Genomic DNA, 25,185 nt, shown 5'->3' on the forward strand with positions numbered 1-25,185 from the left:
GGGCCCGGGGCTGAGGCGCGGCTCCGCCCGGCTCCATGGCAACGGCCGCGGCCGCCATGACACCCGGCCGGGGCCGCCGCGATGGGGGGGGGGCGGCGGGAGGGCGGGCGGCCTCCGCACCACCGGGGGGCGCGGCGGGGCGGGGCGGGGCCGGTGGGGGGCGGGGGGGGGCCGGCCGGTAGGGGGCGGGGCGGGGCGGCGGAGCGGGCGCTGCCATGGACGCGCTGAGCCGGGCCCAGCCCCGGCCCCGCCGCCCCGCCGCCGCCTCGCCGCTGCCCTGGGCCCGCTTCTCCGCCTGGCTCGAGTGTGTGTGCGTGGTCACCTTCGACCTGGAGCTGGGACAGGCCATGGAGGTGCGACCGGGGCGGGGGGGCGGCGGCTCCGGGCGGCTGCGGGCCGCGGGGGATGCCCGGGGGCGGGGGGGCGAGCCGGGAGCCCGTTTCTGGGGAGATTTTCCCTAGAACAGGGTTTGTGTCTGGGAGGGGGCTGGGGGGAGCTGGGCGCCCGGTGGGGGGAGCTGGGCGCCCTGTGAGGGGAGCTGGGCGCCCGGTGGGGGGAGCTGGGCGCCCTGTGAGGGGAGCTGGGCGCCCGGTGAGGGGAGCTGGGCGCCCGGTGGGGGGAGCTGGGCGCCCGGTGGGGGGAGCTGGGCGCCCGGTGGGGGGAGCTGGGCGCCCTGTGAGGGGAGCTGGGCGCCCGGTGGGGGGAGCTGGGCGCCCGGTGGGGGGAGCTGGGCGCCCTGTGAGGGGAGCTGGGCGCCCGGTGGGGGGAGCTGGGCGCCCGGTGAGGGGAGCTGGGCGCCCTGTGAGGGGAGCTGGGTGCCCGGTGGGGGGAGCTGGGCGCCCGGTGGGGGGAGCTGGGCGCCCGGTGGGGGGAGCTGGGCGCCCTGTGAGGGGAGCTGGGCGCCCGGTGGGGGGAGCTGGGCGCCCGGTGGGGGGAGCTGGGCGCCCGGTGGGGGGAGCTGGGCGCCCGGTGGGGGGAGCTGGGCGCCCGGTGGGGGGAGCTGGGCGCCCGGTGGGGGGAGCTGGGCGCCCGGTGGGGGGAGCTGGGCGCCCGGTGGGGGGAGCTGGGCGCCCGGTGGGGGGAGCTGGGCGCCCGGTGGGGGGAGCTGGGCGCCCGGTGGGGGGAGCTGGGCGCCCGGTGGGGGGAGCTGGGCGCCCTGTGAGGGGAGCTGGGCGCCCGGTGGGGGGAGCTGGGCGCCCCAGGCCCGTATCGTGACAGGAGGCAGGAGCCGGTGGTGTTCTCCCGAGGCCCCATGACACACGGGCCTGGTGCCGGACCCCCGGCGTCGATCCAGGCCCCGGTGCCCGTTATGTAAGGGAGGGCAGCGCTCCCTGCCCGGCCGTGGTGCGGGGAGGTTGGCGCTGCCTTTTCCCGTGACGGAGGCTTCATCTTCTGAGAGCAGGGTGAAGCCTCTGGAGGGAACGAAGAGGGCTAGAGGTTGTCAGCCCGTTGCGGCTCGGTTTCCTTAAAAATACCTGAATGTGCTTCTTTCCATGAAGCCTGAAAACAAAAATGTATGCAATAGACCTAAACTTCACAAGCTCTGCGTGCTTTCCTGTGGAGCCAGACCTGATATACCCTGGAGAGGACATGGATACTGGGATATTAATTGGGATAATAATGAGCCTTTGCAATTTGATGCTTCATAGGTGTGTTTTGATACTTAGCCACAAAGGTGCTTTCTTACCCATTTCCTTACCCATCCCCTGTCACAGGGAGGGCACTGTTGCCACTGGTCAGTGTCGTTACCTCTGCTTACTCCCCATTTCTCTCCATTGCTTTGGTTGTTTTAGATCGGGTCCGGATCCTGTGGCTCTCTTGCAGGCGTGCTGAGTTCTGCAGCTGTGAAGAGGCAGTTTTATGAGTCTGGCTTTTGACTGCAAGTTTCTAGCTTAAAAAAAAAAGGGTTGGAACCACGTTTGTGGCACCCTGCCCCGTGGGACTTCAGTCCTGGCTGAGTTTGCATGGGAGGCTTGCCATAGGTGTTAACAGATCGGCACAGCTGGCTGAGATTAGATCTTGACAGAGCGTTGTGTGGTTTGTGGATGCAGGTACGGCCCTCTGAGGAGTGATTTATAGACAGGGGCTGCTCCCACACCCAAGCACCGTGCAGTGACAGCTACAGGCACTCGGGGTAACTCGCAGTACCTCACGTGCTCACGGCAAAGCGAGTCAGAAGGAAGGGAAGCCTCGCTTTCTGGAGTTGCACCACAGGCTTGCATCGTTTCAGTAAATCTCTGTGGGAAGAGGCACGCATGGAAGGGTGGTGAGGGGACTGGGATGTCCTGGGGCCGGGGGACGGCTGCGGCAGCACGCTGTCCTGGTCGGGGTCTGCTGAGACCTGCAGGGCTGTGCCCCGCGGGGGCACAACTGAGGAGCGCTCCCTTCTGTGGTGAGGAGTAAGGTGGCAGTGCCTCTCTCCTTCCAAAAACTGTCCACTGGGCAGAGTTGGAGACTTCATAACGCGTGGCTTTGCTTTCTTTCTCCTCGGCCTGCTGGAATGGAAATTGGTGCACACCTTGTTCCTCCCCCCCCCCCAGGATCTCTGGTGCTTCTCCCTCTGTATAAAGTGCTACAAGGATTGTTCTTTTCAGTACTCTGCGGGTGCCCTGGGTGTGTTAATTCTAAGCGTTGAATTTCTTAGCTGCTCATTGTGGTACAATCATATTTAATTATTCTGCAAAGAAGCCTTTGTAAATTCATAAAAAGCATTTGCTGGAAACCTAACCGGAAGAAACCCAACCAGGAGCAAAACAAACTGGGTTTTGTCATCTTTCTGAAGGTTATTTTTCCCAGAGTGTAGCATTGTTTCCAGATAAAGGACCTCTTCTTCCTTCGCTGCCCAAATCTAAGTGGAAGCCACGCTGCTGGAGCCCGCTCTGTGTGTGCTGTGTGTCCTTCAGCAGCGCCGCCAGGAACGGCAGAGCAGCCCCCGGAGTCGGGGTTCTGCGGGTGTCACTTTGCAGCCAGGAGCTTCTTTAGGGTCTGCCCAGGTTTCCGAACGTCGCCTGACTTGTGCAAGTGTAGATACACCGTCACCCTGAGATCCAGCGAGTCCCGACTCTTCTGCTACATATTTAAATAGCAGCACAGGTGTCACAAAAAACATAGGTTAATGCAGAAATGGGGTATAATTACTGCTTCTGACTCACCCACCAGTTTACCTTTCTTCAAGCAGTCGGTTCCAGACAGTGAAAGCAGCAGTGGGAGAGAGGATGTGTTTCTGAGGGGATCCCTCAGAACGGGCTGTGTCACGCTGAAAACGCGTCCCCTGCTCCCAGAACATCCCCTTGCACGGCAGCGCTGACCTCTCCCTCCCCAGCTTTTCCAGACACAGGCACTTTGTTGCTCTGAAGCTGTGTTGCTTCAGTCACCAGAAGTCATTTTCTGGGCTATTCTCCTCGTTGCTATGACAGCTGCAGGCACCACCAGCAACGCTTTAGTGCTCAGGGTCTGTTCAACAACGTGTGTCACCTCCACGCTTGTTAACTCACTGTTGATGGGAGGGAGCCACATCACCAAAAAATGATGTAGAAGTAGCCCAAAAGGGCTTGAATTGTAATACCCAGGGACTAACACAAATAAAGAAGTGTTTTTGTTTGCTGTCTTTTTGCTTTTGAAAACTTCTAGAAACTAGGATACTTAATATTTTAGATTGTTTCTTTAATCTTGTCATTGTTGAGTGATTTCCCCCCACACCAAACACAGAGGGCACGCGTCAGACAGTCGAACCGAAGGGGAAGCAGAAATGCAGAAGATGAAGGCTAGTTTTCAGAAACACGGTATCTGAATTGTGGGATCCATCAGTGTTTCTGTGCTCAGACAGCATTTGGACCTGAATTAGTTTTTCCCGTAATGCTGAGCACACATCTCCGAGTGAAACACGTGCTCAGCAAATCTCAAGCTTGGGCCCAAAATATCCTGACAAAGCAGCGTGGAGCCATCAGCATCCACCTGGTCTGATCGAGTTGCAGAAAGGTGCCCCGGAAAAGGCAGTATGAGAATTAGAAGTCTGCCTTGAGGCTTCAGCTTGAGTTTAGATCACAAGCAAGCATTGTGGATGGCACGGTGCAGTGAGATCCTGCGCTCCTTGATGCATCGGGGTCAGACATGCAGGTCTCGTGTAGCTGTTGCTGTAGGGGGATTAACAAAATAAGTGTACGATCATCAAATTAGTCACAACCACAAGAATTTGGTCTAATGCAAAAACGCAGCAGCAGAGAAGTGTCCGCTCCCGTGGCATAGCGGTAGCGCACCCCTTCCTGAGCCCCGCCGCGCCGCCTCTGCGCTGTGGCACGTACGTGATCATTTTGCTCCGGCCTCTTTGCAGCTCTCTTCTTCCTGTGAAGCTTTAACCGAAGGCTGATCAGCACAATTTTTAATTGTTCATTCGGCGCTCTCTCTGAAGCTGGTTTAGCTGCCTTTGCCCGAGAATCCGAGGGGAAGGGTGAGAGCTGAGCGAGGCAGCTGGTGAGCTCGCTGCGCTCTGGCAGGGGGCCCGCCTGGGTATTTATAGCCCCGCGAGCGGCCGGGCACGGGGCAGAGCTGCTGATTTGAGCGCTGGGTGACCGGTGCTGACCTCAGACAGAGTTACCGCCTGGGAGCTGCGGAAGTCTGATAGCAGGTCTCCGTTTTTCAAGTCATTCGGCGCTAGTTTCTTTCTCATCTGCTTCTTTAAAGCCACCTGCAGTTTCGGCACTTCCCGACCAGTAAGTGCTGTCAGGGCTGCGTGGTTTACTTTTACGGATTTGTAAGTACGTACTTCAGTTTCCATCCTCTGCCAAGTGACTCGTGCAACTCACTGCGGCCGTGGCTGTGTCATTTCTCACCTCTCCTACTCCTCACTGAGACTTCCTGGTGGTGGATCTCGCTGTGGATGGATGGCAGTTGTGTGCAGCTCTGTGCTCGACCTGACCCGAGGAGTCTTGCGCTGAGTTCTCCTTCACTGCGTTACAGTAAATGCAGAAGCAGCATTATCAGCATGCCCACAGCTCAGATGCAAAGCCAGGATCCTTAACTGGATACTTTAAAATTCTTGAAGATCTCTTTATCTGCAATGCTGGAAGATAAATTGGGTGTTACTCAGATCAGCTGTCACTGGTATGCTGACAAAGCATGAATCCTGAGGTCTGTGCCAGACCTACCTCTTGCCATACAAAATAAACCTCGGCTTGTCTTTCTAACAACAGATCCCAGATCAATGAGGCTAAAGCAGAGCTCTGGATCCCTCCCAACTTCTGCTGATCACTTACTGTTTTTTAGTCACTGTGAACAGCGTCCCTAGCTGACCCCTCACTCATATAAATAAATGCTTGTACCCTGGAGGCTAGGATACAAACCGTGTCTACCATCAGACGTGGTGGTTGCTTAATATACGTAGGATACGTTGCTTTCTAATCTCACCATGCTGCAAGAACCTTTGGTGTCGTAGTCTCCCTCTCGATTATCGCTGCGTCCTTTCCCCTGCCCTTGAGGACAGCAATCTCGCCCTGCCGTGCCCGTGCTGGGCGCTGCTCTGAAGGCTGTTCCACCAGCCAGGGCTGTCAGCCTTCTCTCTGCCGTCCTCCTCTTGCCATGTCTCATCACGTGTGCGCAGAACTTCACTCTCAAAGCCGTTCTTACTCTGTGCCCACTGTCTGTCTTCTCCTTTCTTTATTGTGAAATCTTTTTTTACCTCCCCGCAGCTCAGAAGGCCAGCTTTCCTCGCTCCTTCAGAATATTTGGTATTTCTAATGTATTGTAAGTGACTTTCTAGCAGGAATCAAAGAATCAAAACAAAAAGTGACCTTCCTGCAAACAACAACTAGGAATATACAAAGTTCAAGCTTTCTGTATAGGACATGATTTGGGGCAATTTGTGAACTTCTGTTTAGGTCAGAAGTGAATATCAATGCTCAATATTCTATGATTCTGTGGTTAATGCTTCCCAGGCTTGGAGAGTAAATATACATTAGTGTAATTTCAAGTGGTGTTGAGGCAGTCCTGTCCTGCCTGCTTCAGAGGAAGGCGGTGTTTGCATATCAGTAATCTGTGCAGAGGAGTTACCAACGAGGTCGCGAGGCTGTTTGTGCACTGAGCCATCCACTCTCTAGTTAAAATCTAAGTAAAACGTAAGCTATTCTGTCTGTCTCCAAATCTGCTGTAATAAATACAGACTGTGAAAGGCTCAGTGCATAGGGTACGGACATTAAGGTTGTAATGTGTAGGTGAACCTGCTTCTAGGATATGTTACTTCGGGGAAAAACAAGTTACTTGCTGTACGGAAGCAATGTTTATCGGCGTGTAGAAGCCGTGGGGGAGCAGTGTGACTGACTTACTGCCTCTCATCCCTTTGCAGTTGGTGTATCCTTACGACTTCCGACTAACAGAGAAAGAGGTAACAACTGCTTTTTTCTTCCTGTTTTTAACGATACTGGGCAGCAGCGCTGGAGGTTTTCTCACCGTGTTTTTGTGTTTGTTGCAGAAGACCAGTATCTGCTACTTGTCCTTCCCAGACTCCTACTCAGGTAGGTGGCATCCGCTGGCCTCGCCTGCGGGTGGCTCGTCGCTGTTATGAAAGAAATGGGTTCGCGATGGAGAGAGTGAGTCATCGTCTAATGGAGCAGAGGCTGATGGGCTGCATCCTCCAGAGCTGAGACAGCAAGCAGCGCCCAGCCCTTCAGTCTGAGCAAAGAGGCTCGGTGTCATTTTGATTGCTCTCAGTACAGGATCTGCGATCTCGTGGGTGACAGGATATTTTCTTGATAATCCCGCACACTCATGCTTCACCCATGCATAGAAAAGATTAAAAAACAGTCACGAAGGGTAAGTTTCCTGAGGTTTGCAGCTGTCGACTCTGTCAGCATTTCTGTGTTCGGCTGAAGCATTCGCTGAAGACAAATAAATGGGGAGAGGATGCTTTCACAGCAGAAGTAGTCCCAAAGCTTGTGCTTATAAATCAGAAAGGTGGCAGTAGGACATATGTTAATTCATGCGAATACCTCTTTTTTTAAGACTGACTCCTGACTCTTGGTTTTCTACAGTTTTGCCCAGCTTAGTTTAAATGTTTTTAAGGATGGACTTTTGCTAGTTTCTCAGAGCTTAGTGAGCACTCAGGCTAAATGCTCCTTTTATTGAAGTCAATTACTTACTGTTGGTGATATCCTTGTAACAGGTGTGACAGTCTGTACTCTTTGTGGTGCGAAGGGAGCACGTCCCTTACCCCTTGGTGTGCCTTAGGGTGTTTAGCCTTGGCGGTTGTTCAGTGAGCTCTGGCACGTTTAGCTCTTTCCTCGTAACTGACCTCTTTGTAAGTACTCAACCCAGTTCTCCAAGTTCTCCTGCCCATCCTGTCCCCTCCAGAGGATGTTTTTTTTTTTCCTGCTGTTTTCTTGGTGCAGGGGTGAGCAATATTGTATAACCTGGGAGGTTCCCGCCTGCGGTGCTTGTGTAGCTCACTTGCTAGAACCGTTGTGCAGGGGGTTGTTGCTTAAATCAGCATTTGTGTGGTCTTGGCTTAAGGCTGTTTGTAGGTTTTTTTTCAATGTAGGATGAGAGGCGGTAGCTGCAGCTACTCAGGGTAGATGATTCTGGCCGATATCTGTAAGTTTCCCAGCAATGACCTTGCGAGGTGTAACTTAATGGTACCGGTTCTTGTGTTCAGTGGTGGGTTCTCCCTGTCTTGCAGTGGGTTTGGGGTCCTGAGAGTCCCTTTGCTCTGTTTCCGAGTTTCTTGTCTCTGTTTTTGTCAGCACTTCTGACTTAAGCAATTTTCAGCTTTCCCCTTACTGAAACTTCTTCCTGAACGTCTGTGATCTCCTGTCTCAGGTGGCCTGGGGGACACTCAGTTTAGCTTCCGTCTTCGCCAGTCTGGGGGACAGAGGACCGCTCATTATGAGGATGATGGCGAGTACAACAGAGAAGCACCCCTCACCCTGCAGGTGAGTTGCATTTCATGTGCTCTACTTACACGAAGCAAACAGTGGTGCTTTTGGGTTTAAAATCCAAATACGCTTTTGATTTGTTTTCTGTGCCTAAATTACTCCCTGTCTCTGGTTGTTTTCCTGAGCCATGGGAATAGTCAGAAAAGAAGAAAGCTTTCAGCACAGGGATTTCTTTCCACATTAATATGTGTAGAGGGCCGTGTTGAGAATTGCAGCTGCTCTGAGCGATGGAGCTGAATCGGGAGGAGCCCAGATTAGAGCAGTGCCCCTGTCGAGCTAGAGGGGAAGGTAAGTGGTGGGACCCAGGTGACATCCACCAGTGCACAGCTACCTGTGCACGTTACCGTGAGGCAAGACGAGAATGTCCTTGTCCGTGGTGAATGAGATATTTGCCTGTTCTGTTGAGGGAGGACACTTCTTTGTATTTATTGCAGGATGTATGTATGTAAAAACAGCCAGTGCAACTGTCATGACACATACGTGCACTTCGGCTTTGTGTGCTTGTTGGTTTAACCATACCCAAGCATCAGTACCAGGAGTGTCTGTTAGCTGTGGTTTTTCCAGCAGTGAGTTCTCTGCCCACTTCATGCAGAAGGAGGGATGTGCTCAGCACTGCTGCTGCTTTCTCTAGAGCAGATGGCCATCAGATCAAATTGTCCTCTTCTGCTTTCTACTTTCTGTCAAATGAGATGATTCTTCCTGTGCATGTGCCTTTTAACACGATCCCTTTGTGATACGTGATAAGAAATGGATTGCTGGTCTGAGGGGGGAGTAGTAGGATTTCTTTTCAGAAATTCTGGTTTAGAGATTGTTCAGCTTGTGTACATCTTTACTGCTTTGTAGTAATTGGTTGTCAGACACTGCCTTATAAATTCACCTGCCTTTAAAGAAGGGAAGCAGAACTGCCAAAATCCTGGATTCTGCTGTGGAAAAATAATATTGAAAAGAGAAAGGTGCCTTAAACCATGATGCCTATGGTGTGTAGGACAATTGTATTAAGGAAGATCTTTGTGTTTGGCACTGATAACTATTCTTCCTTTTTGATGTCTCTGGGAACCTAGAAGGCAGAAGGTGCTTGAAACCTTGGGATTTGTGTTCAATCTGATAGTTTTCACGGATGCTATGAGGCATCGTTCGGCTTTGAGCTGCAGCCTCCATCTGAAGCAAAGTTTGTCCTTAAATGCCTGGTAGAGAGGAGCACAGTGGGTCTGGTAGGGAACGTTTCCTTGCTGGAGATGGTGTGTCATGTCCAGCAATGCGCTGTCCTCTGCCTGGCAAAGAAAACGGACAGTCGGAGCAGAGCTGAGGTAGCTCGGGGTGCCAGGTTGAGCTCCGGGGGGGTTGGCTCCCCTCCTGCTGTTAGCAGAAGCCGCAGTTAGTCCTGTAGGGTGCAGCCCTGAGGGTGCTGCAGAGAGGGGCTAGTGAAAGGGCCTGCCTCGAGGCTGTGGTCTGTGAATTTCGGTGGTTGTATCGCCTTGTTGTCTTCCCACGTGGTAAACTCTGCCAGAGAGCCAGCATGGGTGATTTGGGTGAGTAGGAAGGAGTGCTGTAACTGTGTCACAGCAGCAGTGAGGCGCGGTGTTCGGTCAGCGGCTGGAGGGGGTCTGTGGGCAGCAGCAGTCGGTCTCTCCGTAACAGCACTGTTGGTCTCTCTTGCAGCGGGAGTCGGCTCATTACTTTGGTTACGTATACTTCAGGCAAGTCAAGGACAGCTCGATGAAGAGAGGTTATTTTCAGAAGGTGAGTACTGAAACCAGATAGCTCGCTACTCTCAACTGGTACGTCGCTGTAAAGCGGCACCTCTCCGTAGCTGTAAAATAGCACCACTTCCTACGTGACACCCCCAGGGTTTCTGCAGGAAACAGCAAAGGTCACGGAGAACAGGAATATGTGGAAAGTGTAATTCCAAACAAACCTGGATGGGGTTGCCATGGTGTGTTAATCACATGAGTGGTGACCTGCTGTCTGAATCATGAGATCCCAAAGTACTCGAGCGTTTCCTTCAGTACGTACTCTAGTGTTACGGACACTGAGAGGATATACTTCACTGTTGCAGTCTGTGCCAGTTATACCTCAGTCCTGCTCTTGTTATTGCTCTTATTTCATTAACCTTTCGTCTTCCTAGAAGCCGTCTGGGAATGAATTGCCTGCTGGGTGGATTGCTTCTAACTGGCAGCAATGACACTGCTATTACCTCACAAACCTTGCCTCGTATCATAAATTCCTTTAACACCGACACTGGAAAAAATAGTATAAACTTGCATGCTTATTTCAGTGTAAATATGCAAAGTGCTTAGTATTATTCAGGCAGATAGGTATAGCAGCTACCTGAGACAGGGTGGAATTTCAGACTCCTTCCAGAGAAGGAAAATATTTTACTTTGATCTTAAGCTTAATTTTTCTCCATGATGCATACTCTTTTGATAGTGACTTTCTGCCTCAGAAAATAAAAGGGCATCCTCTTGAACAGATAAACTTTGAACACCTACTTTTCAAAGAGCAATGCTTCATAGTAGATCTGTCTGGTAACTTGTTGGAAAATGGGGCTCCGTCCTGCTCCAGTGGTTAGTTTGGCCTGCTGTTCTTTCTCCCATCCATCTGTAGGCAGTGACAAGGAGTTTCTTTCAAAAATACATTAATACAGAAGTGAGTTTCCTCGTATTCCCTGAAGCAGGCTGGAGAAGTGGGCCCATGTGCCCCGAATGAGGTTCAACAAGTCCAAGTGCAAGGTGCTGCACCTGTGTCGGGGCAATCCCAGGCATGAGGACAGACTGGGAGAACTCATTGAGAGCAGCCCTGCGGAGAAGGGCTTGGGGGTTCTGGTGGACAAAAGGCTCGACATGAGCCGGCAGCCCATAAGTGCAACTGCATCCTGGACTGCATCACCAGAGGGGTGGGCAGCAGGGGAAGGAGGGGATTGTCCCTATATGCTCTGACCTTGTGAGGCTACACTTGGAGTGCTGCATCCAGGTCTGGGGCCCCCAGCACAAGAAGGATGTGCACTTGTTAGAGCAGGTCCAGAGGAGGCCACAAGGATGCTCAGAGGGCTGGAGCACCTCTCCTGTGAAGAAAGGCTGGGAGAGCTGGGGATGTTCAGCCTGGAGAAGAGAAGGCTCTGGGGAGACCTCATTGCAGCCTTTCAGTACTTACAGGTAGCTTATAGAAAAGATGGAGAAGGACTCTTTACGTGGGTAGATAATGATAGGACAAAGGGGAATGGTCTTTAAAAGAGGATAGATTTAGTTTAGACATTAGGAAGAAGTTCTTCACTGTAAGGGTGGTGAGGCACTGGCACAGGTTGCCCAGAGAAGCTGTAGATGCCCCATCCCTGGAGGTGTTCAAGGCCAGGCTGGATGGGGCCTTGGCCAACCTGATCTAGTGGGTGGCATCCCTGCCCATGGCAGGGGGGGGTTTAATGATTAGAGGAGGAGAATTATCAGTGTAGTAATGAATTCCCCCAATGAGACTGAATTGAAAAGTGTTTTTTTAACAAAAGATATATTTTATAAAAAATAATAAAAGCCACCGTAACAACCCAAAAGTCATTGCTTGAGATAAATTAGCATTACTTTGAATTACTTTATTTCTTCTCCCCCAGCATTCCTTTGTTTCATTTGTATATATAATTTAAGTTTCAGCTGCCTGTTCCTTGGCACTCCTCTGTCTGCTATGGTTGTTTTTGTAGCTTTGAACCTATTGCCAATTTATTTTTATTTTTAATTTAAATTAATCTATTAAAATATCTATAAATCTATTTTTCCTGCAGTTGAGCTTTTGCTAGATCACAAACTCATCCATCTTAGTTGCAGCGGCTCCATTCTAGAAGCTGCCAGCTGTGATCACTTGTTAAGAAACTCCTTGATATCTATCATCTCCCTAAGACTGCTGGCTCAGCTAGCAAGAATTTCACCAGTGAAAGTGCTACTTTTGAGTTCCTTCATGTTGTTGATGTTGTTTTTTAAGAGTAGTCCTCTAGTAAGCAGTATAGGTATATGCAGTGCTAGAAATTATCTCAGCAGGGGGTCTCTGACTCCTAAATGTACTGCTTTTTCAGTCTCTGGTGCTGGTGTCACGCCTTCCGTATGTGAACTTGTTCCAGTCATTGCTGCAGTTGATTGCTCCAGAATACTTTGACAAGCTGGAGCCATGCCTGGAGGCAGGTGAGCAGTCAGATCTAGGAGGGATGGTTTGCATATTGAAATCTTTCAGAGGTTTTATCAGGAGGTTCCTGAAAGACAGCTGAAATGTTCCCAACTAGTTCGTTCTGAAACAAATTCCAACAGGGAAAAACTTTCATCCAAATGGCTGGCTTGTCAAAATTATAAACAGCTGTAAAGGATGCGTTAATGGGAAATGTCTGACAATCCTAATGGATGATGCTGTCAGTTTTGTGTACAATGTATTCCCGAAGAGGGGAAAAAACTGCTAATGCTACATCTCTGTCTGGGCCTTTATTGCACTGTGCAACTTAATCATCATTTGTCAACACTGTGGTGCTGCTGGGTCTGCACTGGAAACAGTGGTGCAGCCATAAGTCTGGTGTCTGACCTAAACTTGCACGATTATTTGGTGAAGTGTTTGTTTGCAACTAGCCAGGGGGACACGTGAACTAGGAGTGAGTGATAAGTAAATTGGCAGAACTCGCAGGACCAGCTGGATTAGCTGTATTGACCTTCAGTTTCAACCGTTTCCTTTGTCTGTGTCCCTGCAGTGTGCAATGAGATTGATCAGTGGCCACCTCCTGTGCCAGGACAGACTCTGAACCTTCCAGTGATGGGAGTTGTCATTCAGGTATGTGTTGCTGATGATACTCAGCAGCAGAATGAGACCAAGTAGGAAGAGGAGCACGTACTCCTTTTTCTTTTGGATGTTAAAGTTGCTGTTGACTCTAGATTCCTTCCCTTTATGCCTAATCTCAGTGCAATTGAAAATTGAGAAAGCTTTCCATGAGAGTGGTTGTTAGGGAAGAAAGCAACACGGCTAACTGATTCCATCTCCTGATTAACCTGTCTGTTCTTAACTGTAATCTAGGTGAGGATCCCATCCAGGGTGGATAAGCCAGGATCAAGTCCAGTGAAGCAGTTCAATCAAGAGGTGAGACAAAGTGTGGCATGACACAAGCCACTGATGGGCAGAAGCTAGCCTAGTACAAAAGGAGGATGTAGAAGAACTGGGGCTCCTTGGACCTAGTCCCACTCGGAACCACTTTGGCCTGGGATCAGTGCAGTTCGTTACCCATCTGGTTCAGACCACATGCTGTCATGGCTGTGTATTTCAAAACAGGGCTCTGCACAGAACTTGTGTGCTTCCAGTTACATATGTGCATTGTTTCCGTGGTTTTTGTTCACTTTGTTTTTTCCTAGGAATTAATGCATGGGTGGGCCTTCATGAGACTCTGCCTTAGTCTTCCTTGTTATTTTGTAGTGTTTGCAGTCAGAACATCTTTACTGCTTTGATTCAGCTTTGATTTTGTTTCCTGTTCATCTCAGCTTTTCCTCTTTTTTTCTATCAATTTAATAATGTTACTGTCTTTTACATACTTCTGAACTTTTGGTACTTATATTTCCAGCCCTTGTTGCCTATATCTGTATCTTGAGCTCTGTCTTCAGCTAGAGGAAGCTCCAGAAAACAAAGGAGCAGCCATGGGAAGTCTTTAGCATCTTGAAAAGAAGGGATTCTTGGTTCTCTTCTAAGAAAGGAAATTCACTTGGAGCTTGACTGCCCAATCCAGATCTATTCCTGACTTATATCTCCAAGCATTAATCTCATTCTCTTCTTCTTATGCTTATTGTAGAAGGAGCTACTTTGATTGATGTGTCAAATTAGAAGGCATTTCAGTCAGAGTGCTTCCACTTACTAACAATTTTGGATTTTTTTTCCTTTCTCATTTAGAATCTCTTGCCAGCCCCAATGGTTCTGCCAAGTATTCATGAACTGGATCTCTTCAGGTGAGAGCCGCCATCTCTACAACCCTCTTCTCTTCATCTGCTTTACATCCTCCCTGCTCAGAGTATCCTATAAGTCATATGGATAGTGAAGATGTCAAATGAAGAATCAAAAATTATTGCTTTGCAGAGTGTCATTTAGAATACTGAACTTGCAGAACCTGTGCAGTGTCTAAGCCAGTACGTATGGCCTTTAACACATCACCCAGGGTCCTGCTTAGAGGAGGGTTTCTTTTCTTGACCTCTGATGGTGATCAGCTTAAGCCCTGAAGCATACACATTGTGCATCTGAAATAAACTTTTCAGCACTGTAGGTACTGTTCTAATAGACATACATCTGTTGTAATCAGCGTGCATTTTATTTTGCCTAGATCAAAGGACATACTGCTACAAGTTGCTTTACATTGCTTAAAGTGTTTCCCTAAACATGTATAAGATGGTTGAGCTGTAGCAGGTGTAAGGACACAAAACATTCTGTTGTGGGATACCAGAAATCAGTCCCAAATTTCAAATGCCCCAGAGGCACATCTGGTTACACTTATATGCAATAATAGCACCTGGTCTTTTCTGAACTGCTTTTCTAACCCGACTTTGTCATTCTTCCTTTCACTAACAGGTGTTTTCAGCCAGTGTTAATTCATATCCAGATGTTATGGGAACTGATGTTACTGGGAGAGCCAATTGTTGTAATGGCACCATCCCCTACAGTTTCTTCAGAAATGGTTATGGCTCTTACCAGGTAATGCTCTTGTTCTGAGATACAGATAACTACAATAATAATAATAAATTCTGTCAGTTTTTCTCTTTCATGTACACTCTTCTGGAAAGTCAATTGTGTTAGGTTTAGTTTGTCTGTGAAAGTTTGTATGACAAGAAATAGCATAGTAAGGCAAGAAATAGCACAGTAAGACAGCCTTACTCACATTCCACCAATGGCAGAGAAGACTAAAAGTGAGTCTTCTGTGTTGAGAGACTTGATGGTTCGTAGCCCTGAGTAGTTTCTCTACCCAGCTTTGAACTCTTCTTTAAGAAAAAAAAAAAAAATGGCCTGGAACTCCTCCACAGTGTTACCTCTAGCAGGACAAAACACTGCTGTAGGACATTAACCTGATATAAACACACATTCCTTCTCTGTGAAGTTTATATGGCAACTATTCTGTCTGTTGTTACAGCTGTCTTGCCCCTCTGAGGTACTGTTGTGACTACCGTCCCTATTTTACTATCCACGACAGTGAATTTAAAGAGTATACCACCAGGACTCAAGCTCCGTAAGTAGCCAGTAGGTCCTTGCTACCCCCTCACCACTGTCTGGATGGAGGATGCCCTGGGGGTAGCATCGTTCTGCATTTTTTCCTTTCTTTCTAGGCCAAACATCGTTGTGGGAGTCACAAACCCTTTCTTTATCAAAACACTCCAGCACTGGCCACACATCCTTCGGGTCGGGGAGCTCAGAATGTCAGGTAGGGGTGGAATCCAAGTCCTCTTGTGCTGCTATACCTTGTTAGGGGCTAGCAGGGAGCTGGCAGCTGTAGTGCTAGCCATCATTTTACATGCCTTCATTGCTGTGAGAGCTGAGAAACCAAAGGGAAGGCTAGGCTCTGAGTCAGTTGACGTGCAAGATGAGCATGAACAATGATGAAAACAAATTGTTGAAACAATAACTTGCTTTTTTTCTGAAGAACTAGCAAAATGAGAATCTTTCTAGGCAGGAAAGAGAAAATTGCATAGACAAGAAGAGTCTACGAAGCCAAGAAAACTGCTTCACTCTAGGCTGAGAAGGTTTTTTTTTTTTTTTTTTTAGGGCGGAGGGAGATGAGGAGGTTATTTTTTTTGTTGGTTTGCACTTATTCTTTATTTTTTGCTGTGTGTCCTTAACATGTTCCTGGTCCAAACTTCTAGCACCAAAGTTAGCAAACAGGAAGGCTTATCTGAAGATAGCGTTAAGGGAGGGCATGACTTCAGGTGTAGAAATGTAGCACTGAATGTTCTTAAGTGTGAAGTCTCATGCATGCTGTGCTGTGAGGGGAGATTCAGAACCTGAACTAATTATTTAATGTCCTTCCACAGGAGACTTGCCCAAGCAAGTTAAGGTGAAGAAGCTAACTAAACTAAAAACTCTAGACACAAAACCAGGTAGGTCCTCTTGTCAGGCATGGTTTAATTTTGTTTACGCTTTCACATGAGGGATTTGCAGGCATACAATGCACACATTGTTCTTTGTATTGCAATAAACGGACACTTCGGTGTTCTCATACTTGATCTGCTACACAGCCCTCTGTAATGGCATCCCCCACCTAATAAAGAAAAACTGTGCATCTTTGAGATTGAAAAAGCCAATATAAAATAATTCAACAAATTATTTTAGTTTCAGAGAACAGGTTCTAATTTTCTTGGTTTTATTTTATATATCATATTTGCTTTTTAGATGCAGTTGAAGTCAAAGGAACTTGCTTACCTAGATACAGATCTCTGTCAGTTAACTAACTGTTCAGGTCAGGCCTAGCCATAAGCTGACTCCAGTGAGTTATCTCACCATAAGTTTAGCGTAAGAAAGTCCTCGAGGTAGTGTAGTGTGCTTTAATCCTGCTGCAAGTGCTAGCTGCATTAGCAATTTTAAAATTTTTATAATTAATTTTTTATGATATTTGTAATTAACCCCCTGACACAGCTGCCATGGTTTGTGCTAGGAACTTCAGTTCTGTTATCCCTGCACAGTATAATGGTGCCTTCTCTACATACATGGTGGTTTTTGTTTGTTTCAATCTAGGAATCTACACTTCTTATAAAACATTTCTTCACAAAGATAAAACTCTGATAAAAAGATTACTAAAGGTAAGTAATTCAACCTGTTCCAAATTATTTATGCCACTGTGGGAAAACTCTGCTAACAGCTCGGTTTAAACAGACAAAATCCTGCAAGGAACAGACTGCTTTTTTTCAGTTTGATTTAACTTTGTAATGATTTAGTCAAGTATACTTGAACAGGTTTCTCAGGCCAGTTTTAATTTTTTTCACTTGATATCATGGAATAAATGCTGGCACAAATGATAACCTAAGAGAGGACAATCCTTACTGGAAAAAAGAGTCTGGAGAAACAGATTCATCTAGTGAAACACGAGTGGTACCTTTAACCAGGGAGTGGAGTATGTATTTTGGGCAGTAGGCTTTCCAGGCTGCTCTGGACTGGTTGCTTATAGCTGCAGAGTTTGCAAATTCTGCATCTATTTACATAATAGAGAATAGCATCTTTGTGAACGCCCTGCTTGTGCTTGCAGGGGATTCAGCGAAAACGCCCATCTGAAGTCCAAAGTGCCCTTCTGAGGCGTCACCTCCTGGAGCTCACCCAGAGCTTCATTATTCCCCTGGTGAGTTGAGCAGAGACTTGTCAGAGCGGTGTAAAGGTGGGGGGGGGGGTGAACAGGAGATGCTTGCTTAAGTGACAAGTTTGCACTTGCCCTTTTTTATTCACCTATATTTGAGCACCTGTAAGAGATTCAGGATGTGGCACTCTAGAGATGTTTTACTCCATAGAAAGAAACTAAATTTCTCTCGATTGCAAATTTCAGAAATTAGTGTACAAGTCTGCAGGTTGGATATTCAGCATATTATGTGTGAAGACAGGATGTTTTTTCCTGCCATACAGGAATAGTCATTCCCCGTGATTTGGTAGTCAAAGCAGATACGTAGTGAAGAGGCAGGAGCCCAAAACATGCCTCTTGCCCCATAATACTGGAGTCAAATCTAGTGCCTGCGTGAAAATCTCCCTTCCACAAAGCTCTGCTATATACGGCTTAGGAGGCCTGTCCGCGTGGCCATTGCTGTCCTAAGGCAGATTTTAACAAATGTTTTATTTCAGGGCTTTCCCTGTCTAGTCTCATTAGAAGGCCATTAATATCTTTTTGGTGACCATTCAGGTGCACATGTCTGGCTCCTTCACTTTCTTTTCTACATCATCCTAGGAGGCAGTAAATGAGAAATGAGTATCTTCTAGGATTCTCGTCCTTCCTGCCAGCTTCTTCCCACCTGACCTTTTCTCACATCATGTTTAGGATTTTGGCAGCGTGTAGTTTTGTGACCTGACCCTTGGTGGGAAACAAGCTGGAACACCTAGGCTCATGTAAAATGCAAGTAAAAGTCACAGAATTATAGAATGGTTTGGGTTGGAAGGGACCTTAAAGATCATCATTAACCCCCCTGCCATGAGCAGAGATGCCACCCACCAGATCAAGTTGCCCAGAGCCCCATCCGACCTGGTCTAAAGCAAAAACAGAGTAAGAGGCTGGTGATTGTGCCTATGATGCACTGGAGAAGACCATAATGGCCAGTGACAATGCAAGAGGCTCCTTGATTGTTGTGACATCGGGGTTTTTTATTGGTATTTCTTAGGAGCACTATATTGCAAGTCTGATGCCTCTGCAGAGAGCCATTACTCCATGGAAAGTAAGTTCAATTTTCCAGTCTCTTCTGCTTTCTTTTGACTGCAGGGATTGGGAATAATTATGCCATATGCTGATCACATAGTCTGATATACTGTGTGAACTTCCCTCATCGAAGGAAGAGGGTTATTACTCCTTTTAAAAAAAAAAAAAAAAAGTGAAACAAACATTGGGACAGATGCTTCCTGTTTTGCAGTAAGCTCAGCTATTGTGAATCTAATTTAAATTTTGCTAGCACGGCTGGTTAAGATGTTCATGCGTCTTTAGTTCTCATAGTTTTGAATCTGCCTTGTGCAGTCTCTTCTATTGTGAATATAGACCTTATTTTCCCGTTTTCTTTTGGGTGCATGTATTATTGTCTTTCCATTGTGCAGAATCCTCCACAAATTCGCCCTTTCCGACAAGATGATTTCATGAAGACCCTTGAGCATGCTGGTCCCCAACTTACCTGTGTACTTAAGGGTGACTGGTTAGGCCTCTACAGGTAACAGTTTAGTAATTACTTACCTTATCTCCTTAACAGCTGGTGTAGATTATAATGAACATCAAATCCTGAATTAGAATTGGGAGCAAAAAGGTAATTTCAGGACAGAAACTGGTCACCTAAGAAACTCGTGCACATGAAGAATTGATTAATAGTGGTCAGGAAGAGCAAATGCAAGGTTGAATCAGTTCTGTGTTTCAAGTAATCTATTAAATGAGTAGATGCAGGTTTAGAAGCTAAAACACTTTACCTTCAGGAACCTAAGAACACCTAGGTCCTCACTGAAGGGGAAGGAGGGGACTTGTCTCTGATAGCAGCTATGTCATTTACTGCCCTCCGAGGAATATATCTTTTTGAACTGTCTGGTCCTTGGCAGATGGGGTAAGAAGACTTGTAGGTCCTCATCCAGCAGTTTTCATATGCTTTTATACCACGTTCAGTACAGTGGCCACTTCGGTCTTACTGCAAGCTGGCAATGCTGTTAGAACATTAAAATACATCTTTTCAGGGTATAATTTAGGACAGCATGCAGTAGAGTATACCCTTTGTATTCATAAAGCATAGTTGGTTACAATTTGAGTATGAAAAAATCAGAAATGAGGTATCTGGGGGTTCTGGTCGACAGCAAGTTGAACATGAGGCAGCAGTGTGGCCCGGCAGCCAGGAGGGCCAACCGTATCGTGGGGTGCATCAGGCACAGCACAGCTAGCTGGTCGAGGGAAGGGACTGTCCTGCTCTGCTCTGCCTGCTGTGGTCTCACCTTGAGTACTGTGGGCAGATTTGGGCACCACAGGATAAGAAGGGCATAAAACTTATCAGAGAGTGTCCACAGTAGGTGACAGCGACAGGACTCAAGGGAATGGCGTGGAGCTGCGACAGAGGAGGGTCAGGCTGGGGGTTAGGAAAAGGCTCTTTACCAAAGGTGGTCGGACACTGGGACAGGCTCCCCAGGGCAGTGGTCACAGCACCAAGCTGCTGGAGTTCAAGAAGGGTTTGGAAGATGGGAAAAAAGCCCAGAAAGCGAGCAGAGAATAAGGATCATGGATTAATGTGTTTTGTCATTGTCATTTTGTGCTTTAATGTATTCAGCAGGAAACAAACATTTCCACTCCTTATGGCGTGGGAGTGGCAGACAGTAAGATTTATTCTTGGATATCTAATATTTTGAAAAATAGTAACAAACAACAAGCTGTTTCAATAAATTGGTTGAGATTTTCTGGGAACTGATGTACATGCAGAAGCTTATGTATTCCTGGGCTCTTAACTGTGTGAGATTTTGTGCGTGTGTAGTATTTGTTGTGTTCCTAAGTCAAACCCTTAATTACAAAAACATCTGTCAGTACCACAGCAGCATCTTGAGATCTTGGCTCGGTTTAGGACTCCATTGTGCTGGGGAGAGTGCACGAGCAAAGGAGTCCCTGTAGCTGCAAAAAAAAACAAACAACACCTGAGTTCTGCTGACAAAGTGCTCTCTGGAGGTAGCCTGAGGAAATAGCGTGAAGGAAGATACTACACGTGCCAGTCTTAATAGAGGGAAATGCTAAAATACAGCATCTAAGATACCCCCACTGTTATTGAAAGAATTACAAAGAACGTGCTGCTAAAGTGCCGGTTGCCCAGCTCACTTTTGGCATCTTAAACTTTCTTTCTCTGCTGCCACAACCCTTGGGTTTTTTTGTTAACAGCTTTTCAATCCCACTTTGAATTTGATCTAAAAATCTGTAACACTCTGAGATGAAAACAGGTATTATGCTGCCCCCTGTTCGCTTTCCTGTGTAGATCAGTAAAAACAGAGGCTTATTACTGCACTGCACTGGAGGGGTAGAAATTGACTTCTAGAATTCTATGTCAATAGAAATCTATTGACGTGGCCTAGATGATACTTTATTTATGTGGGAGAGACATTAATTGCTAATTATATGGGACTCAGGTCTGTGCCAGCAAGTGTTTGACAGCTATCAAATATCAGGAAAGGGGAGGAATTCAGCAAGGCACTGCAGAGGAATGTGAATTTCTTCCCATGGCTGAACCATCTTAGTTATCATAACTCCCCAGGAAAAGTGGTCCTAAATAAGTCTACAGAAGAGAGCACCACTTCTCAAATTGACTCAGGCTTGAGCTGATGCAAAGGAGAGTTTGAGACTGGCAGGATTGTCCCTCATTGGTGACAGTCTGCTAAAGCTGCTCAGTTGTATCGTGTTAATGCCTGATGGAAGAAAAGACGAGATAGGAAAAGGCTGAAATAGCTCATAATTGGTTGCCATCCTTAAAGATGCTGTGTATGGAAATGTCTTTTCCTCTAACATCTGTGTCTGCTGCAGCAAGAAGGGAAATCTGGACCCAGCATACTTTCCTGGATCCCTCCTTGTCCCTCTTCTCAATGTCACCTCACTTTCTGCAGGCGTTTCTTCAAGTCTCCCAACTTTGATGGCTGGTACCGTCAGAGGCATAAGGAAATGACCCAGAAACTGGAAGCCCTTCATTTGGAGGCAATCTGTGAAGCGGTATGTCCCAGCTGCAGGTATTAAAACCAGTGCCAGACTGCCCAGGCCTGAGACCTGGGAGATGAGAGCACTCCTTGGGTGTTTATTGATGATTCTGCACTGATAGAGTGGGGACAAGTGCTTTGTGCCCAAGGGAAACACAGGTCTGCCTCATGTTCCTCAGAGCAGAGGAATAACAGCACTTGTGGGGGACAAGGAAATGAGCAGCCCAGCTCCCTCACTTTGTTAGCCAGTGCAGCCAGTTAGCCAGTCCTCCTCTGGCTGCTTCTGTCAAGTATTTTTTCAATCATCAGGCCCTTCCCAGGCCAACAGACTCCCAGACTGGAAACATCATCTGTTGCTGGCTTCCTTAATGCCTATTGAAAATAGGTAGGAATTTTAGTAGTGACTGCTGGTGCAATCTCTTAAACTGAGCAGCTGCTGGGATGGTCCCGGGAGCTCTGGCATCCCGCCCAGGTGCATCTTCAGCTGCAGCGCTCGCTTCACTGTTCAGCAGTGCAGGTCCTCAAGCGTGGTGTGGGAATGCCAAAGCTGTCTCCTTTTTTAACAGGCCTGACTCTTGCAAATAGATGTAAATTCTGAGCACAGCACAAGATTCGTGGTGCTGACTGGAGGAGGGAACCGGCACCGTCTACGTATTGCTGCATCTTTCCTTGATTCTTCTCTTGCAGGCAAGAGCTTGATGCTGTCGTGGGCAGAAAAGTGGGGAGAGCTCTCTCTGTCTTGCTCACTTAGGCTTAAGTGCCGCGAGCAGAGTTGTGAAAGAGGATGAGAAACCTCCTCCTCACTTTTATTTCAGGTTTTGCTTAGGGGTATCTCTTTGAAAAAAAACTTCTGTAAAGAAGATAAGTCCCTGAAAAAACTGTTCTTCTCTTTCTTTAGAACATTGTGGCCTGGATGAAGGACAAGTCCGAGGTGGAGATTGTAGACCTGGTGCTAAAACTTCGGGAGAAGCTGGTAGGTTTTTCTCCCCTCTTCCTGTGCTCGTTCCTTTCTGTGTCTCTGTGTCAGGGAGTGACCAGGGACATAGATCATGGTTGTTGCTTTGCTCCCTGATTTGGAGAACTGACAAATGGGACAGTTATGAAACTTCAGTGGTTACCCAGTAGAGGATTCAAAGTTTTTTCTTTTCATCAGTCTGAGATTCAGGTGACAGTTTCCTGACCGTTTTCTCTTACCCCAGCTAAAGAGACAGTGGGAGATTTGCTTGGCCAATGGCAAGGCAGAAAGAGGACCTGAAGCTGTTTTAGAAATCCTCAGTTTCTCTCCTCTCTCTTCCTGTAGGTAAGAGCCAGGTGCCAGCACCTTCCTGTGAAGGAGGAGACTCTGCAGCGGGTGGGCCTTTATATTGAGACCGTCATTGACTCCTTGCCAGAGGATCTCCAGACAGTGCTGCACCACCACTGAGCACGGCGAAGGGACTGTTGGAGAAGGAAGGGCCCTCCCACTCTGCGGGCAGCTGCAGTTGCACTTGGAAAGGAAAATTCTTCCCTGATCCAGCCAACGTCACCAGATCTGGACCTTGCTCACAAATGTGTATGATTTCGAGCATGTGGATCAGAACTGTAGCAGCAGTGGGGAACCGTGTGCGCTATTCTGTCTAATCCTGCTTCACGGAGCTGGATTTAGGGGCCTGTAGATGAAAAACTGTTCCTTGTGTGGCTGGTAGTAGGTCAGAAAGTGACAGTCGGGCTTTCAGCAGCATGTGATAAGCTGTGCAAAACCTGTTTTGCCCATATATACACATCCATCCTTGCCTAGTGCTTGGGCTCTCAAAATTTCAGTGCCGTCATCCAGCCTGGAAGAAGCAGGACCAGCCCTGTATGGGGGAGTTGTTTTCAGGACAGCTCCTGCTGATAATGAGAGAGATGCTAGTCCCCCACATGTAAGTGACGTGGAAAAAAATGTTGCTGCCCATTCAGCAGCCTGACTCACGCCAGCAAGAGCTTCGGCTGTGATAGGAGTGGGAGGCTGAACTGCTGGACGTGGAACGCTGTTGTTTTTTCTCCAAGGCAGAGATGGTCTGGTGCATCTGCAAGGAACAGAGCTCCCTAGAGGTGGTGGATGTGTGCTGTGTGAATGGAATAGCTATTGCAGCTCCACAGAGAGGAGCTGGCCTCCAAATGTAATTTACTCTGCTTGGAAGTATCACGTTTGTGTGCTGTGGTAACGTACGAGAGTGCTGGAGCTCTGCCCTGAACACTGAGATTTATCTGATGTGGTCAGCCCACTTGCTGATAAAACGTGGTGGAGAATCTGATCTTTACAGCCTGTGGCACCCTTGCCTAGTGGAAACTCGTGGAGTGGCGCTCGTGTGAGTGTGCAGGGCTGGCTGTGAGAAGTGCTTGCTTGCCCTGTGCTTAGGGCGGTGAGGAGCATCCTCTTTGGCTGTGTCTGTTCTTGCTGCAGCCCAGCTTCCAACTCGGTCATTCTGTTCCCTTTCACCTCCTGGGAAAGAGAGACACATGTACGTGCTTCTGGGCCGAATATAGGAAAGACTTGAGGCTCCTCTGTGAGTTCTGGAGGTAGTTGCCCTCTGCCTGAGAGAGCAGCCTTTCTGCCAGCTACCTTGGAAATGGATTTACCGTAACCCCAGGGTGGTCCCATAATTGCTGCTACTGCAATTGCATTTCACCATCTGCCAGTTTGGCCAGCGCCCGAATGTTTGCCTAAGGAATGGGTTTGGGGATGGGTCTGGCAGCCTGTTGCACTCGTGTTCTGTAGGAGGCTCTGGAGCACACCTTTCCACACGGTAGGAGAGTTCAGCACTTCAGCCAAGACCTGCCCGAAGCTGCCACAGGACCCTGTAGGCAGTGCCAAGTGCTTAGGGGGAGGAAGCTGGGTTTTTGTTCCACGAGCAATCTCTGCCCATTGCTGCACTGCCTTGTAGCCCAAATTCGGGGTGGGGGAGCTGTTAGTAGGTCATGGAAGTGACTGAATCCTTCCTGCATTTTCCCCACTCCAGAGCAAGGCCTGGACAGCGCAGGATCAGTGGGAGGCTGCTCGTTTTCCTGCTGCCTCCAGCCTGGAGCAGCCAAGCGAGGAGACTCGGCCGTGCCGCCCCATAGTAACAAGGTCTGTACAGTTCTCCTTCGTGGCAGCCCTGCCTGTACAGTGTACATTCTGTATATAGGTTGTGCGTGTGTCTGTGCGATAGCTCTGCAGTGTCTGTGGTGGACCGAAGCACTAATGTATAGTAGAAAATAATGAATAATAGTAAAAAACAGAAACAAACCCTAAGCCAAGCTGTCTCCTGTTTTTGGGTCTCAGATGTATTTGTTTAGGAATCCAGTTTCTCTACAGAGGTGCCTCTGCCATGCTTTCCTTTCCAGAGAGAGCAGCACTCCTGGATGCTGCTCTTCACCTCTTATCGATTACTTGTTTATTCATTTTTGGCTTTTTGTCATCCTGGCTAGCTGCTGTTCACCTGTGACACGCTCCATGTGTTGTGGCCGTGGGTCAGCCCCAGACTTGTTCTATTTTCACAGCAATGCCATTTTACTGAAGGGGGAGCTCACACTGGTGTCCATAATCCTGTCACTTGCCTCTCCCCTGCCTCCCTGCTCGTTCCCAGCCCTTCCTTTCCTCTGGGGATCTGCAGGAGTGGGAGCCGAGGTCAGCCCAGCCACAGCCTCGTCCTCCCCATCGCCATGTGCCCCAGCCTCTCCTCCCCCCACCCGTTTGCTCCCATTTCTCCTGGCAGAGCTTTTGCCTCCCCTGGAGCACCAGCACTGGGCTCGTTCCTGTTTCTCCTAGCCAACCTCAGCCTAATTCCTTCCTCTCCCAAACAACCGCGTGGGAGCAGTTTACACCGCAGGCACTCCTGGCCCTCACCTGGTACCACGGGAGGAAGCCCGGGGACCTCCTCCCTTCACGGCGGCTTTTGTCACACCA

General features: G+C 48.4%; 1 protein-coding gene across 4 annotated transcripts; it reads left to right on the plus strand.

The window, feature by feature from the left end:
- The first annotated feature begins 186 nt into the window (after window positions 1–186).
- Window positions 187–24,534, plus strand: DENND6B (DENN domain containing 6B). 4 transcript variants are annotated; one of them, XM_035569282.2, is made up of 20 exons: window positions 187–353; window positions 6,338–6,376; window positions 6,464–6,506; window positions 7,807–7,919; window positions 9,582–9,662; window positions 11,977–12,082; window positions 12,634–12,713; window positions 12,954–13,016; window positions 13,815–13,870; window positions 14,484–14,606; window positions 15,040–15,135; window positions 15,233–15,327; window positions 15,935–16,000; window positions 16,635–16,699; window positions 17,143–17,232; window positions 18,254–18,307; window positions 18,678–18,787; window positions 21,189–21,291; window positions 22,174–22,248; window positions 22,576–24,534. In XM_035569282.2, the coding sequence occupies exons 1-20, from the start codon at window positions 216–218 to the stop codon at window positions 22,696–22,698; spliced, it is 1,719 nt and encodes a 572-aa protein (XP_035425175.1). In that variant the 5' UTR covers window positions 187–215; the 3' UTR covers window positions 22,699–24,534. The 4 variants fall into 4 exon arrangements, with proteins under 4 accessions (XP_035425175.1, XP_035425176.1, XP_035425178.1 ...); XM_035569283.2 differs by lacking the exon at window positions 14,484–14,606 and having other exon boundaries at window positions 213–353; window positions 22,576–24,505; XM_035569285.2 differs by lacking the exons at window positions 22,174–22,248; window positions 22,576–24,534 and adding an exon at window positions 21,842–21,955 and having other exon boundaries at window positions 213–353.
- Window positions 24,535–25,185: the final 651 nt, after the last annotated feature.

This window comes from Cygnus atratus, chromosome 1 (genome assembly GCF_013377495.2).
Source record: "Cygnus atratus isolate AKBS03 ecotype Queensland, Australia chromosome 1, CAtr_DNAZoo_HiC_assembly, whole genome shotgun sequence".
NCBI classification, from domain to species: domain Eukaryota; kingdom Metazoa; phylum Chordata; class Aves; order Anseriformes; family Anatidae; genus Cygnus; species Cygnus atratus.

Excerpts from the sequence above, each read along its gene's own strand:
- DENND6B (XM_035569282.2), top strand. The coding sequence starts at position 216 with ATGGACGCGCTGAGCCGGGCCCAGCCCCGGCCCCGCCGCCCCGCCGCC. Across the intron at positions 354-6,337 it reads AGCTGGGACAGGCCATGGAG|TTGGTGTATCCTTACGACTT; the intron begins GTGCGACCGGGG and ends ATCCCTTTGCAG. Across the intron at positions 16,001-16,634 it reads AACTCTAGACACAAAACCAG|GAATCTACACTTCTTATAAA; the intron begins GTAGGTCCTCTT and ends GTTTCAATCTAG.